Below are 16,661 nucleotides of genomic sequence, written 5' to 3'. Positions count from 1 at the left end.
AAATTGTGGAAGGGGAGATTGTTGTTAAGAAAATATCTAGGCTATTAATCTTGGGTTCGATCTATCTTGGGTCCATTAAACAATTGTCATCTTTTAGGTGGCTACCAAAATATATTGGGTAGCCTACAATATTATGGTAGCCTGTGTTAACTTAATTGGTTATCTTTTGACTTAACACTTTGATAAATTGTGTTGGTATATGCAAGGTTCCATGATAACTAAAATTTTATTAACTGTGTTCTATGCATAAAGAACCGTCATAGTTCAATAAAAGTTTAATCTGTAACTATTTCGGAATATTTTAATATGTTTCTGAAAACATGATTGTTAAAAGTATTTTAAAAGTAAAGTAAGTTAAAGTAGTTTTTAAGTATTGTTAAAAGTATTTAGTTAAACCCTCAAAATTAAGTTTAAATTTGCGCTTCCTTTCAGTTGTTTCAATAAAACAAAAACGTAGGTAACATTCTTATGTAAACCACAATTTGAATCAATAATTTTTCCCATGATTTGTTGTTTAAAATTAAGGTTTAAGAGACAAAGAAACTCTGGAGTCATAATATCTAGAGGCGATTCTGTGTCTCAAGGACAAAACACCATCTGTAGCAACTATCTTGGCTTGTATCCAGCAGCTCTGTAAACAATGCTCTCAACATCATAAAACATGCAACATACAGCATCCAGATGACTGGACCTTTGGTCAGAATATAAAACAATCTCTGCTGATTCCATACATGGCTGAAACTGTGTAATCTATGTTTTATACTGGAGCATTCTGCTAGATAACCACAGTTATGTATAAACTATTTATATATATATATCTTTTGTAGATTGTATTCTAGATTGTATTCTTTCTACCTTGTAGAATCTTTGCTGATGTAGTGAAGTGAATCCCCCTCACCTTACCTGACAATTCTTTTTTATCAGAGCTTGTAATGAGTTAAGTTTATCATTTGATTCATCCTCAATAGAAATAGCAATTGGTTTTACATATTTTTAAGGCGCTCTAGCCCAGGATTGTTTCCCACTCATCATTAAAAACTATTATAAGGTGGAAGTGCTAAAAAAACACAATTAATAGATAACAACCAAAGAAAAATACAAGTACTTCAGCGACCAATTTATGTTAACTCTTATAAACTGTCAGCAGTTAATGTGAAGAATTTAATTGTTACTACAGTATTATGAGAAACATACTAAGTATACAGGAAATTAATGTTGTGATATTCTTTACCCTGGACATAACTCAAATTATAAAAAAAAATTATAGCCTACAAACAAACCTTTTCTCATTAAATGAACCACTCTATTATAGTATTTTCAGACTTTAAAAATACAGCTCTGTTGACCATAAATCAGCAAAATCATTACCTACATATATTACCATAATATTACTTACTTACCTCATTAAAGTACTGTAGTCTGAAAAGATCCATTTTGAAATATATAAGTAGAGTTTAACCTCATCTGGTTGCTGATCAGGGAAACTGCAACAACAACCGGTTTATCTCACTGTCTCACACTCTCAACTCACTACTCAGCTGATTCAAGATCAGTGGTTCAGTGGTTCAGTGGCAGGTGGGAGGGATAAAGATTGCAATAGGAAGGGGGAGTGGAGGGGATAGGAGAATTCCTGAAGTGGTTTTTGTTGAAGTACAATCTATTATTTTGCTGATCCCTAGGCCCTGACACACTCAGGTGGTATAGGCTCCAATGGGCTTATTCTGTTAGTGTCAGCAACAAATGTTAATCCATGGACAGCAATATTAAAATACCAGTACTCATAATGTGTTAATGATTTATTTTTGGAGCTTAGGTTTTAAAGTGTTAAGAGTCTTCCTTAGTGGTAGCCATGTTGGATTTCTTCCCCATAAGAACAATGTTAAGCATTACATCATTTGTGGACACGTAACGGGAGTTATTTGTTAAGATATAGCTTTGAAATTTATAATTTGTATTTTTAACATAATAGACTCGTGACTGAGGTTTTTTAATTTCGAAAATCCATTTTCATTTCCTTTCAATAATTAGCTTAATTTTAAGCTAATTAATAATCAATTATTCATTATAAAAATTAAAAATTGTGAAATAAAAAACGTCAATCTCTAGAGGACCGCAATTCCTTAAATTTAACTCCTTATCCATAATTATATGACAATTTGCTGATGAGATATTTGGACCCAAAGTTAACATTGTTCTTATGGGGAAGAAGTCCAACATGGCTTCCACTAAGGAAGACTCTTAACATACCCACAGAGAAAGGAGGATCTCCATGGTAAACTTAAGCACTATAGCTCAAGAGGCTGGCTTTTTAGGAAGATAGCAGGCTTACCCGAATGGGAAAGAGTCCAAACAAGAGACACAACACTTTACACTAAATACACAAAACATTAGAATATTTATGTTTTCATTAAGTTTTCTTTTTCTTTTACTTATCCATACCATTCTTACAAGACCATATCATTGGGTACAACAAAATCTGAGTCAAACCTTACCAAAAAGAAAAGATTCCTCTAAAATCAGTCTTAAAGTTAAGCATACAGTAGACTAATATTTTTTAAAGAATATCTGTATAGTCAATCTACATTATTTATTTCAATCCTTCCTCTATTTTATTTTTATTTTTAAGGCAAATAAAAACTGAAAATAAAAACTTATTTAAACACTAATTGGTTTTACTGTAAAACCAGGAAAACTGCAACGATTATAACTATTCTGTTAGATATTTTTGAACACCTGTTCAATTCAGCAAATTAAAGGACTTTTATTTAGTAAAAAATTTAACTTTTATTGCTTTATTGATTTAAAATAGGGGTTTTTGCTTTTTATTATAAACAATGCATTTAAATAATGTATTATCAAAATACATCCTGTGGCATAATATATCTGCATGTATATATATGTATAAAGCAGATACATAAACCTACTGCGGTAGCAGACCTGCAGACAATTGAACTTCCAATTTCCTGGATTTTCAATCAAATATTTCCTTAAAATTGTCAGATTTATTTCCTATTAAGATTAGTTTAACAAGTACTATGGTTTTTAGCTAGAAGGGAGGTAGTAAAGATTTTTTATAGTAGTGTTAATGTCTTAGTGTGAATTAAAGATATTTGCCAAATTGTCTCAAAATCTATCCATAAACAAACTAGCAAACAACAATAGTTACATGATAGATCATTTTGTCTCCATAAGAATAACATAGGAATATTAAATGTACAGTTTTTTTTTTTAATTTTCTCTAAAACCATTAGACAACATTTTCAATAAACTTAATCATTTTGTAAGCTCTACAAAATAATGAAATTTGATGAAGAATGAAATTGCAAACTTTTATGTTTTGGGGTTAAAAATAGGGAAACCCAATTTTGCACCATAAAAACCCATTCCCACAGTCTGATCTTGCTGGTTTGCATAGATAGATGGATGGCTTCACGTTTGAATTGAATTTCATAAAAATCAAGTTATCTTGCTAATACACACAAACTTATTCCCTATGGGAAATTCGCTAAAAAACTACAATAAATAAACAGTAGACCAATCAGAGGCCAATTTCTCCAGTGCATGAATATTGCACGGGTGTAGAAAAAAGAGGAAATAGCTGACTGCTAGGTAAACTCATCGGTCTTCCAGAACGACTTGTTTTCTGCACTGATGCACCGGTTAGTGTTCCCAGAACGTGCTCAATAACATACCTTAAATAAAACTTCAGCAGCTGATACATCAGGATGATTAATCTATATCTAAAAAGTGGACAAAGGGGTACTGCATGTTTCAACTATATTTAAAGGATATTTTGTAAAAACACATTTATTAGGGTATTAAGGGCTGTTTGTGTATATAGCTTCTTGTCCAATTTGTTTATGTACACCGCAACAAGGCTCCGTGCCGCTTACTGGCATCATTTGTGAACATAATGGTGCCATTTGCAACTATGTAGCTTATGTATACACTTTGCTGTGTGTATAGGTTTTTAAAATAATTGAATCTCCTGCTGCATGGGATATAAGGTCAGTGGTCAGTAATATGTTTTTTGACTGCAAGAAACATATCGCCTGCAGACAACCATTGCCAGGAAGACTAATCCTAATGCAATGATGGAGCGTAAAGTGCAAAAATGGGTTAGAGAGTGTAAAAACGGCTATGAAAATGTCCATTTTTGGAATGTGTTTTTAGTGGGTACCCAGACTTCTCTCGGAAGTCCACAAAGGAAAAATGTTTTCATTGCCATCCTGTTTGCGGCGTTGGATTGGATAATAAAAAAAAAAACTTCTAGACACACAGCAAAGAGTACACTTTGGCTACAGAGCTGCAAATGGCACCATTCTGTTCACCAATGATGCAAGTAAGCCACAATGTTGCTGTGTACACACAAACCATGGAGCTAAAAGCAAAAACTACCCTTAATTAAAAATACACCTTGTACTAAATGGATTGAATGTAAATTTGTAATAGAACTTGCTCATGGATTGCTAACCAAGAAATGTTTTATGAAAGAAGTCAGCGCTTTGAGCATTTAAAGTATCTACAAAGGTTGTTTACAACTTAAGGTTTCCAAAGACGCGACCAAGTAAGCTAGTTTAAATCTGACACTACTTCTCCCTCAACTATCATTGCTAGTCCCCACCCCTCACCTCCCCCCCCCCATACAACGATTTATCTTATTGTAGTAGACCATACCTATGTGAAATAAAATGGGTGCCAAGTATGAATTAAGTCATACGAGTTCAATATTGAAAACAGTCTTTGATCTTTCTATTGCAAATGATAAATGTTACACTGTATAATGTTACTGACTTCCTAGTTAAAAAATATTACCACTCGCAACTATTATCTCTTATTTTGAATTCAAGAATTTAAAAACACATTTTGCCTTTTTGTTATAAGGGTGAAGAGGACTTTTAATTTAGCTAAAAAAAACCTTGGACTAAAGCTGGATGCCTTTAGTGGATTAGTGGTTTATGTGTCACAGGGTTAAAGTTTTATACACACAATATTTATTATATTTTATTCAACTGATTATAAAATATTCATTTACAATAACTTGTGAGCAAATATGTATTCTTTACAAGGTAAAAACACTGTACAAGTTTCCTAGCTCCTAGGTCTGTCTCATTTTGTGAAATACTAAATAATAATAAAGACATATATATATATATCATGGAAATTATTATCTAGATGATTGCATGAGCAAAATGTGAAATAACCAGCAACAATTAGATTTCCTATGTGGAAATATTCATAATAAATTTTTTGAAAAACCTTATGAATTAATAATTTTATTTTATAATCAAAGAGATATGTTTGTCCCTTTTTGAAAAAAAATTGTCTTGCTAAGACATATATCGAAGATAACGTAATTTTCCATAGGTACATCCATTTTTCATTATTTTAGCCTTGTACAATCAACATTATTAGGATTATATTACACATTATGTTTAACTTGTACACCTGAACAAATTTTCATTGAAAAAATATATTTACAATGTTCTTACAAAACATTTATTGGAGGTAAATATAAGTATCTAGTTTGAGTTCTAAATGCTTTAACAGCTTATTAATAATGCAAATACTTGAGTCGTTGTTGTTGTTGTTGTTGTTGTTGAGTAGTTGGTCTAGGAAAATAATTATTAGGTCTTTAAAAAAATGATTTAGGTAGGACAATGTTATTTTTAACACATTTATAAATTTTTCAAGAAATTGTCATAAATGGGTATTAACTAAACAGCCATTGGTAAGTCATTACTGATTAAGTCATATTCATTTTTATTTTCTTTGTGATAACTATTTGAAATATTTTATGATTACCGGTACCATAAGTACTATAACATTAAAAAAATAGTAAAAATAAGTACATTGGCCAACAAATATAACCAATTGTATTTTATTTTGATAAAAGGGTCGCTAAAAACAAATTAATGCTCATGTAGAGTCAAGGATAAAAAATGTAATACATAGTCTTGATAAATTAAATAGCATGAAATTGAATAACAACCATAGCAAAACCAAAGTCATTTACAACAATAAAAAATAAGTAGGTACTAAGACCTATTGTTATAAAATTGACAATTCTTACTCATGTAATCAGCTAAAAAAAAATATTTACATAAAATTTAAAGACTGTTTGATTAATAAAAATTAATTACACAGCTTCATTGTCATTGATGATTCCACCTTTATCACAAGTCTTTTCTTCATAAAATTTTTAAATGACAAAAGTTCATAAAAAAGAACCTAACTGTCATACGCAGCTGTTGGTGTTAGGAACACCGGTGTTGCAATGGAATGTTGAAAGTCTGATAAAGCTAAGTCAGTTACATAATATATTGTACATCTTCTCCGATCTCAGTCTCTTGCTCGTCTTGGATAGTCTCGAGGACTTTATATACATTCTCAGGGAGATGATCTAACAGCATCCGAGGCATGACTCTCATCTCGTCAAAGAAGTCGGGACTGACCCATCTCATCTCATATGTCTTGTCTTCCGGCCTCTTCCTGCAAACCAACCAACAGCAACTTAGATTTTTGTGTAATAGGTAGGACACTTTTGCTGGAACATTTACATAACATACTTTCGACTAAAGAAGTAGTCCTTGCTAAACATGGTAGTTGTATGACGGTGTTACGTACTTATTGAATTAAATAATTATAACACATAATTGTAAGAAGTAAAAATAATGTCTTGTTTTTATTCATTTCTCAAACTTAGAATTGTAAATATTACATCAGCTGTAAATAGAAATAAAAATAATTAATGAGTCCAGACTAACAGATATGATAATATATAACAGACGGCAAAGTGTCGCATAGCAAGACTGCGTAAAGTGAGGACCAATTGAAGAAATTAAATCAAACATTTTTTATTTTTGTTATTTAACCACTAGCCAATTTTTTCCAGAAAAATATATGTAGAACAAAAATATAGCACAAGAAAGAGATACCGGTAATTTATTCTTTAAAGAATTAAATTTTATTAAAAAAAATAAAGGAAATATGAAAATGCATTTAAGGACACACACTTGGGCAATCACGCAAGACAAAGAAGCTCTAGGATGAGTCAGCCAATACCATTTATTCAAGGTACGGTAATATTTTTCTTCTTTTCTGAGTAATTTGAGCCCATATATAAGTGGATATGTGCGCCTCTGCCACAGCCCGGACTCTTTAACGGCTTTTTAATTTCATCACATACTTATTTAATAGGTTAAAAATTACAGCTATTGTCAACAGCAACTACATTGTTTGTATTGTTGTCACTACTCTACATTACAAACATTACGAGAAATAAAATATGTTGTTTTGTATAGTTCGGCCGCTTAGAAAACGACCTGCGCGCTAATGCTAAACCAATGCTGGAGGAGGTCGCTTTCTAAGCGGCCGAACTATAGTGGTGTAGTCAGTTGTTTAAGTCCAAGACATAGTATGTAAAGCTTTATTTTCAGACTTATGAGGGGATTTTACTATTTAGCCAACAAAAAGTTTTTCCAAAGTTTTAGACTTTAAGGAAAAATAAATCATCAATCATTTTACCCTCTGGATGGTTTTTTTATATAATTGCTATTGTAAGGGTTTATACATTAGCAATCCTAATATTGTTGATCCGATATTAATTTTGAACCCGAAGGTTCTTCTTCAGACGTAGTCTAGGTCAACCAAACTTCTATATTAGTATTCATCCGATGGGTTTCATAGAAAATATAATAACATTTATCACAATACAATTCACAGATGACACAAAAATGGTAGAAAAATTAGAGATAAAAACCATGGTTTTTGAAATGTGGGGTAACCTCACATTAGTTTGGGAACACGTTGCCCATCAGGTGGATACTACTATAAAAGTTTGGTTGACCTAGACTCCGACTTAAGATGAACCTTCGGGTTCAAAATTAATATCAGATCAACAATATTAGGATTGCTAAGGTAAGCCCTTACAATAGCAAAGAAAAATGAAGATAAAAATATAAAGGTGTACCAGAATTTTAAGGAATCATGTACATCATGATGGGAGTACAAATTATAGCACACATTCATAAAAAAAAAAAAAAAAAAAAAAACTACCTATAATATTCTTCAGAGACAAATCCAACTAAAAATTTGGAATGGTAATTTATAGTAAACACAATGGAAAGAACAACAATGAGATGAATGAAAACAGAAAACAAAATGCCTAGTTTACAGATGCAAATAAAGGACTAAACACAAGGATAACTTGAAATTTGAAATATACAGTACTGACAACACAAGTTAGATAGGGTATATTTTTATGACAATCAAACGAGTAACAATGGTTAACAGTAATGGCTGGACGATGTTCTGTGGTAATTGAGGAGAAATGAAAACAAGAAATAAAATGACCAATACAACTAAACTAGAATAGTTTACAAAAACATACATTTATGATGATGGACACACAGATGGGGGACACTTATAGTGACTGTTATAGGGACTACACATAATGGATGAAATAACGATGAATGATGCCGAAGAAAATAATGGTGAATGATGACAGTTGAAACAACCACATTCACAGTCAACTTACTTTTTACAACAGCAGAAAAGGCATCTACAGCATATCCATCTAGACAGACTAGACCTAAAATAAATAGTGTTCCACTAGTATGGTACAATAAAAAAAAATATATTGATTTTGTAAGCTATGAGGGAACAGGACATTTTCTTTAATTTTATCAATACATGCCCCATATATCAGTACAGAGTTCACCATAACTTTAATTGATCATTGTGTGTGTTTAAGGAATGAAAGACTTTTCGAATTGTTACTTAGCAAACAATATGTTAGAAAGCAACAGTCATAACTTATGTTTAAGTTTTATTATTACAAATATTATGTACAGTAATAACACTGTCCAAATTCCAGATTTGGTTTTGCTGACAAAAAAGTAATAAGCTAGGTAATTATAATAAGTAGGTGATACAATATTTTAGTATATTATTTTAAAACATGCCACATTATGTTGATATAAGAGTTGGTTACTTTTGAAAGGAAATTAGAGGAAATGCTTAATGTGACATGTAGTCTAGTGACATCAGGTGATGTGTTCTGTTTCACCATTGTTCTATGATTTTTTTATGTCCCGGATAGATTCAAAATATTTCATTTATAATATTTACACGTTCAAGACAAAAACTAAGAGCAAAAAAAAATAAATAAACCAAATGATTCTAAAAGTGATCCCTGACCACTGAGCACCATGAGAGAAGGAAGGTTTAGAAACAAACACTTTACAAGGTTTAATTTATGTTTACCTAAAATCTTTTAAGGTAAACCTAAGTTAAGCACAGTAGGCCTATGTTAATAAGTAGAGCTAAATCACTTTATTAAATTGTAATCTATAGACTATAGGTAGAGTTATAGCATGATAAAAATACTTGACAAAACTTAAGTTAAATGTATCCAATAAGCTATCCATACTTCTCCTCTTTATTCTTCTTCCTGTGGACTATGTGCAGTATGTTTCCAGCTGGGTAAAGAGAAACATTGGAACATTTTCTGTTGGCTACTTCCTGCAAATAAAAGTGGGTGTGATTACCGAACAGGGGTGTTATTTTGATCTTGAAGTGAATAAATACTAATACTCTGAACTGTTTTCATTTCAGCAATGAAAAATATTATAATGTTTACAAACTGGTGCACTTGCAACAGACTCTACTGTTAGGAAAATGCTATGTCAGTGGCAGGAATAATAGAGAAACATAAAAATGATAAAAAATGGATACACACGGTTCCTCTTCCTATTATTACTGTGTACAACCAGACCCCAGAGTAGATATTGAACTTACAATGAAAATACTCACTATGAGCTATTTAAAAATTTAAAATATAAAACATTTAAACCAGCCAGCTCTAAAATTGTTGTAAATTCTCTCGAAATAAAATTTTCATAACAAACATCATAACTTTCCAAATTACACAGTAGAGTGTCGAATATCTGAAACCCGGTTTTCCGAAAAGTCGGTTAACTGAAAGGCCAATCACTGGTGTTGCTGCGGTCACGGGAAACAATGAACGGTGATGTGGAAACTGCAATATATGCCCATGGATGTAGGCGCAATAGAGCAAGATGAATACAGGTGCCGCCGAGACTGCAAGATATAACCTACTCAGAAAATTTGCTAGTCATAGGGGACAATCAAAAACAGGAAATATGTATATAAAATGTATTCAAATGTTATCAATGACAATTAAATTAAATGATCCTTTTTTTACTGTAAATTACCAACTATTCGTACCGTAAATCAGTTATCCATACTCCCCCAATCCCCAATTGTTTAGGATAATCGACTCTCTTCTGTATTGTTTAGTAAAAAATAATAATAATAAGAAGAAGCCATTTACTTGTATCAATAATAATTGTTAACTTTAATCTTATTAGCTTGACCTTAGATTATCTAATTAAAATGTCCTATACACAGGTTCAAGTCTGTGCACAAGCATGTTAAGTTAAGACTGAAAGAGGTCAAAGACCGCCTTTTGTTCTGCATCAAGGCATTCCTCATGTAAATAAAATAAGGCACATGCCATCATACACCACTGCAGCACAACCAAAGATTTAAAAAAGTAATTAACTTTCAAGATTGGTTTAGTAAACAAAATTAAAATAAACATTTGTTATGATCTCAACAAACCCGATTTTCTAGTCAAACCAAAACATAAAACTAAATACTTTGTACAAAAATAGTCTTACAGTAATCACACAGTCAAAATAAAGCAAACACGTTAAAATCTTACACCTACTCTTGCAGTTAAATGGTGATCTGGAGAGCCAGTTATCTGTAGAAAAAAAGCAAAGGAGTTTTTATTTCTAAGCAGCTATACCAGCTTTTGAAAAAAAATTGACTTCTTTACTTGTAACATTGTCTTTTTACTATCAAAATCAACAAAAGGGGTAGTGAAATTCATACTAACAGCACGTTATGATCAGTCAACAATTATGAATACTCATTTCAGTCATTTGTAGAAAATAGAAATTTAACATCAAATAAACTATCAAACAAATATATATTCTGTTTTAGATGGTAATAGAAGCTTGGATGTTCATAATTTCTGTACAATTCATTAATTTATTTCAAGACCAAATTGTAATGATTTATTCTGCTTGAGGTTACAGAATCAGACATGGTATTCATTATTCAATGACATGTTTCTCAGTACCAAATTGATGTGAGTCTATTTCTCAGCAGCTTCTTCATTTAACCTTATACTTATGATGTTTAAAGAACACTGTAATAGTATTGGGCTTACCGCAAACATGTAAGGTATAGCGTTAGGTGCCGGCAGCAGCACCGAGTGGTGAGGAACCGGACGGTTGTCTCGCCACGTCGTGTTCAAATGCCTGGACGGAACTCCAAACAGGGCGTAGCCAAACCCGTTCACGATCACACGGTACTTGGCAGGGAATAACAACATTTCAATTACAAGGAAAAGATTAAATTAAATGTAAACTAAGTGTAAATATGAATAAAACTGAAATAGGGTATCTATTGATTATCTGACATAAAGTTGTAGCTAGATCAGATATGCAGAAAGCTTGGAAATACGGAGAACAATGAAAACAATAATTATTGTAATAAACGGCATCAGAAAAATTGACAGATACTTTCTCCCATTAGCTTGTCTAATCATGGGGAAGCAGTGGGAGTAAACTATGATATTTTATCAGTAAAATCACAACAACTTTTGAAACATGGTTTTTACAGCAATGTAAAAACAAGTAAAGCAAGTTGTACAAGTAGTATTTTGTTTACAGTTAAAAGGACTCTATAAAAAAATGAAAAAGAAATGCCCGGAGATACCATGGAATAGGACCCACGTAGCAAATTTAATCAAAATCAGACCACAGGTGTAGTCAGTAGCCCTGTACACACATATCAGACTCAAAAAAGATATTTTCACCCAAAACTCAAACTAAAAAAAATACGAAAACTATACTATCACTATCTCCAAATACTATGTATAGGACGTGAAAGAAAACTGTTAGGCATATTTTATATTGAAACATACAGGGTTTTTTAATTTGATGATTCTGAACCAATCGCATGTGATGGATTTTCACGATTCTTCTGTTGAAAGAAATATACAATTTTGAGAGTTAAAGATAATTTAATATTTAAACTAACAGCTGAAAACATTCAATTACAAAAAAAAAAACAAATTCAGCATTTGGGTAAAAATCATTTAAAGTTAATTTATATTTATTTATATTTATAACGATGTGTATTGCCATAATCCATGGTCGGTCTGTTTGTCCAGGAAGAGGATGACTAATAATTTATATTTGAAGACTGACGTTTAATAAAAGAATAGCTAATATGATTGAATTTTTTTAAAGTCTAGCAACCGACTTTAAAATTGTGCAATATTATTTGGAAAACGCAAGTTTTAATGTAATATATTGCTATTGTTTAACACGTCTCTGCGGCACGTCAAATAGCGGGCGTATCCCCAGTGCAGCGCAGCCCTCAGCGTCAAACAAACCCGATTGCCTTTCCAATTTTGGTCTGAGGAATGTCAAATAACGTGCGGGGATGTCCTGCTTTACAACGAGAGTCGACATAGTTCGCTAAACACCCACAGATAGCAGCACTGCTTGGAACGTAGCCGTCCCATTGGAATTGTATTGCCAAATGGAGGGAAAAAGACGGGAAATAAAGAAGACTTTTGAGATTGCCAGACGGGGATTTTACGGGGAAATTTACTACCAACCTACACCACAACAAAATTCAAGTCACATACTACACGCTAACGTGGTATAGGTCCGCTTTCGGCCGACGCTAGAGCAAAAACTAAGATATACAAAAGGCATTGCCGAGCGTACGGACGCACCGCAAGGGGGCCAAGCGCCGTACCCGATCGGGAACGGCCGCACTCTACGTGTTAACTAAGAGTTAGAGGTTATTAATTTTACTCTAAAATTGTGCCTTTGATGATCGGAAATGAATGAGAACCTAACACCATTACTGTATCAACCTAGGGTCTTTCCTTGATTTTTAAAAGTTAAGGTTATGAGAATCATTATTTTGATAGATTGTCATGGAAACAGTGGGGAAATAACATTGTTTACATATCTATATATTTTAATTCTGTAAGCGATTCGGTCCCCACGAAATATCTCAAACCAGGAAAAAGGTAGCATGGCTGTTGATTCATTTTAAAGCTTAAGATCCAAGGACGGTGGGAAAAATATCAGAAGTGTCAAAAATTACCCATTCTTTGCCCCACAGGCCATCAAAATCAAAGATCCACTCATGTTCTAATGGAAGTATACTACAGTGTGAGTGTTTCTAAAGGCTGTTTTAAATATACCAGCTGATGTAAACTAAACATTGCATATATAAACATATTTGTTTGTTTATTGATTTTAGTGTTCTGTTTTTAGATTAGAATGGTAATGAAGTGTTGAAATGTATTGTGTTAGGGGTAGACCGCGACTAGGAAGGAGAGTACAGTATTTAGGATTGGTGTACATCATAAACAGAGGTGAAGGGCAGCAATTGCTGCTATGGGCCCCTAGTTTTAAACTATTTTGGTAGCATTTTGTAAATAGTTTTGATAGGCCTTAAACAATAATATATATAAATGATTTTAAAACAGTAGTATATTTCATCACTAAGAGCGCAAGTGGCTCTTTTTAGTACCGTACGCAACTGTGCTTTACAAGCAAGGCGCAGCCGTGTTTGGAAATACCATTATGTACCAAAATGGCACTTTCACTCCATGTAATAAACAATTATTTTCATCATACTGTGGAAATAACCTTGTAATCATTACAAAATCAGACCACATAATTTGTGGCTGTACAAAGTAATCATCAATGTTTACATTTCTGTTATTTACAAACATAACTTAAAATTTATAATGTGCCATAAACATATTTTGAGGTTAACAAACCAAAAAAGTTAGCATGGGTTTTTTCTATTCCCTATTTGAAGTTACCTGAAAACGATGATTTAGAGAACTAAAAACCGCTGTTTTTCGGACAGTATGATGAAAAGAGATTTATGTACATGTTAACAAATTTCTGGGAACTTATGTAATAAACCTTGCTTTCCTATACAGGGTGTTTGAAAAGTCTGGTTACGGCTTAATATTTTACAAACCATAGCAGAAAACATCAATAATCTTTGCGTTTGCACAGTGTCATATGGCTGCCATTTCTGACTAGATAAAAAATAACCCAAATAATTTATTCTAAAATGAAGTGGTAAGTTAACTAATCTCACCAACAAAAACAATGGTAGAAGTTTTAGTAGAGTGAAACGCCGCCTACTGCATCTGAATACGACGATCCAGTCAGAAATGGCAGGGCATAATGTACTTCACAATGTGTACCTAAAACAACCCACCATTTCTGTTTGGATACATCTTTGAGATGGGGATTGCGGCATTCAAGTCTACTACCTGAGCTCTTTGAAATGAGGTATAACTCGACCCGTGCTTACATTTAAGATTTCTATGACTTCCTCTGTGGGCCGTCCCCCATGGTTGTCATGTCATGCTTATACCAAGGAAAATAGTTTACATTGCCATATGACATTGTGCAAAGTTTATAGATGTTTTCTGCTATGGTTTGTAAAATACTAAGCCGTACTCAGACTTTTCAAACACCCTGTATAATTTTCCTATCATTATTTTAATTTACTATCACAAATATTAAAGCTTTACCAGAAGTAACTACAGGAGAATTTTGAACGATTTGATACATCGATAAAACCATTATTTCAGTCTAAAAGTGCATAACAACTTGAGGTTACTTTGCTTACTTTTGGAAGCCTTGAATTTTGCAAGACTTCAAAAAGTTGTGTTCTCAAAGTTTCAATCTTGTCCACACTTGCTCGCATAGCAAAGTCATCTCCTACTCCCAGAGTGAAGACAAAACTCTCACAGTAAACTGCAGCTGGTTTCGTCAGGACACCTGGACAATACATTCACTTTTTAACTCAAGCATAGAAGCATCAACACATTATTTATTTTATTCTATTTAAGTTGAATAAAAACTCAAATTTTGGAAATTACAACTAATTTTGTTTGTCCATAGTGTGAGGGTTGCCTGTTGAGCTCCTGTTGCGACTGAGCAAGCTAGCTCAAATTTGATACCCCAACGCTATTCTTTACTTCATTCATTACTATTCTAGCTGATTTCTACTCCTATGCAACGATTTGCCTCGTCATAGCTGCCAAATCTGATGTGAAAGAAATTCAACCCTCCCACCAAGGGCGCCGCGTGTTAATCTTGTTCTGTGACCAGGTTTCTTTATAATGGGTGTCAGCCCCCTGTTAAATAATTGCCAGTGGATATGTGTGTGTGCAGAAAAGTGTTTCAATTTTTAAGAAATGTGGATAAGTAGCTTAGGGGGTTCACAGAAGGCACATGCACATTTGCAAACCGAGGTCCTTAGTTTCCGTCTAGACAGTGATTACAGTTGAGGAGATGTTCCTTATCAGTTTGACAATCTCTCATTAAGTCACTGTGGTCCACAAGCAAATTTCTCTTACTTTGGACACTTCCTCAAATAAGATAGAATGACGGTTCCCAGCCTATGTCAAGCTAAACATCGTTATCTTCATGCAAATGTTCACTACCACTTCCCAACTCTTTCCACACACTTTGTTCATCCAAACACCACACACACACAGTCACATCAGTCAACTGGTCAAGGACTTTAATACCGATTGATGACAAACCTAATCACAGAAGACAATTGATACTTTGTGGGGGTGTAGATTTTCCTACACATCGTTTGTAAATACAATGATGAGATTATTTGTCACATAGGGGTGGGAACTGGCTAGAGTAGGCCCTTGTGTATGAAATAAAGAACATTACGTTTATTTTTGATTTGAACATTCTGGATGAAAACCTTAAATTACTGACGACCCTCATACATGACTTACATGGTGTGGCGAAGGAGTAGACCCTGAGATCAGGGTAGGTTGGTCTGTACAGCAACCCTAGCAACACAGCAGCTGCAGCTCCCAGACTGTGACCTGCAACGTGACAGTTCAGTCGCTTCAACTCAGCTATCACATGATCTAACTAATTAAAGGTTTTTATTTTAAAATTTACAATCATTTTGAAAATCTAGTTTTGGATTAGTACACAAAGGTCAGATAAAGGAAATCCATTAGTATGCATAATAGGATAATTTTTCAGAGAACAAACAAAGAATATGAACTATTTATTAAAACTGTATGAATTTTTCTACTCAAAAATCTTCATTAAAGTATACACAAATAATATTTTTATAGTATTGCAGTGCTGTGAAATGATGGGGGGATTGCCCAGGCATACGCTGATGGATGGGAGAAAGGGAAGAAGCAAAAAGGTCTGAGGTAAGGGGGCGCCTATGAGCGCCCTTATACAAACTTATACAGGGTGAGTCAGTGAAACGGGCGATTTTCTGAGAGCGTAGGTGAGTGGCAGGGAAGGGGGAGGGGGTCGGGTCGGTGACCCTGCGTTCCCCACCACTGGAAGTTTAGTTGCCATGCAGCGTTGGACCGGACCACAGCGCGGTTTTGCCGTCAAGGCATTTTATCAAAACAGTGGGAGTTTTGTGCGCACACAGCGGGCCTTCCGCATTCATTTCGGTCTGCCCCCTCGTGCTCCTGTTCCATCAAGACATGCGATTCAAGGCTGGATAAA

At 33.5% G+C, this 16,661-nt stretch overlaps 2 protein-coding genes across 5 annotated transcripts in view; both read right to left on the bottom strand.

Moving 5' to 3' along the window:
* LOC128981945 (vitamin K epoxide reductase complex subunit 1-like protein 1) overlaps positions 1-1,546 on the bottom strand; it is a 32,629-nt gene extending 31,083 nt beyond the window's left edge. For both annotated transcript variants that reach the window (XR_008489524.1, XM_054400951.1), the window contains exon 1: positions 1,401-1,546. The gene's annotated coding sequence lies outside the window, so the exon portion shown is untranslated. The remainder of the gene's footprint in view (positions 1-1,400) is intronic.
* Positions 1,547-4,991: 3,445 nt separating this feature from the next.
* Positions 4,992-16,661, bottom strand: part of LOC128981931 (diacylglycerol lipase-beta-like) — a 96,370-nt gene continuing 84,700 nt past the window's right edge. The window contains exons 11-17 of one of the 3 annotated variants that reach the window (XM_054400927.1): positions 15,914-16,006; positions 14,782-14,933; positions 11,264-11,407; positions 10,757-10,792; positions 9,434-9,525; positions 8,540-8,593; positions 4,992-6,492 (exon numbers count right to left, since the gene is read on the bottom strand). In XM_054400927.1, the coding sequence (XP_054256902.1) occupies positions 6,312-6,492; positions 8,540-8,593; positions 9,434-9,525; positions 10,757-10,792; positions 11,264-11,407; positions 14,782-14,933; positions 15,914-16,006 (752 nt within the window). In that variant the 3' untranslated portion in view covers positions 4,992-6,311. The remainder of the gene's footprint in view (positions 6,493-8,539; positions 8,594-9,433; positions 9,526-10,756; positions 10,793-11,263; positions 11,408-14,781; positions 14,934-15,913; positions 16,007-16,661) is intronic. The other 2 variants (XM_054400932.1, XM_054400936.1) reach the window with 2 other exon arrangements.

The sequence above is a fragment of the Macrosteles quadrilineatus genome, unplaced genomic scaffold, assembly GCF_028750875.1.
Source record: "Macrosteles quadrilineatus isolate MER2022 unplaced genomic scaffold, UCM_ALF_1.0 Scaffold_1__1_contigs__length_201487025, whole genome shotgun sequence".
Classification (NCBI taxonomy): domain Eukaryota; kingdom Metazoa; phylum Arthropoda; class Insecta; order Hemiptera; family Cicadellidae; genus Macrosteles; species Macrosteles quadrilineatus.
This window is presented reverse-complemented; position numbering and strand designations above follow the sequence as displayed.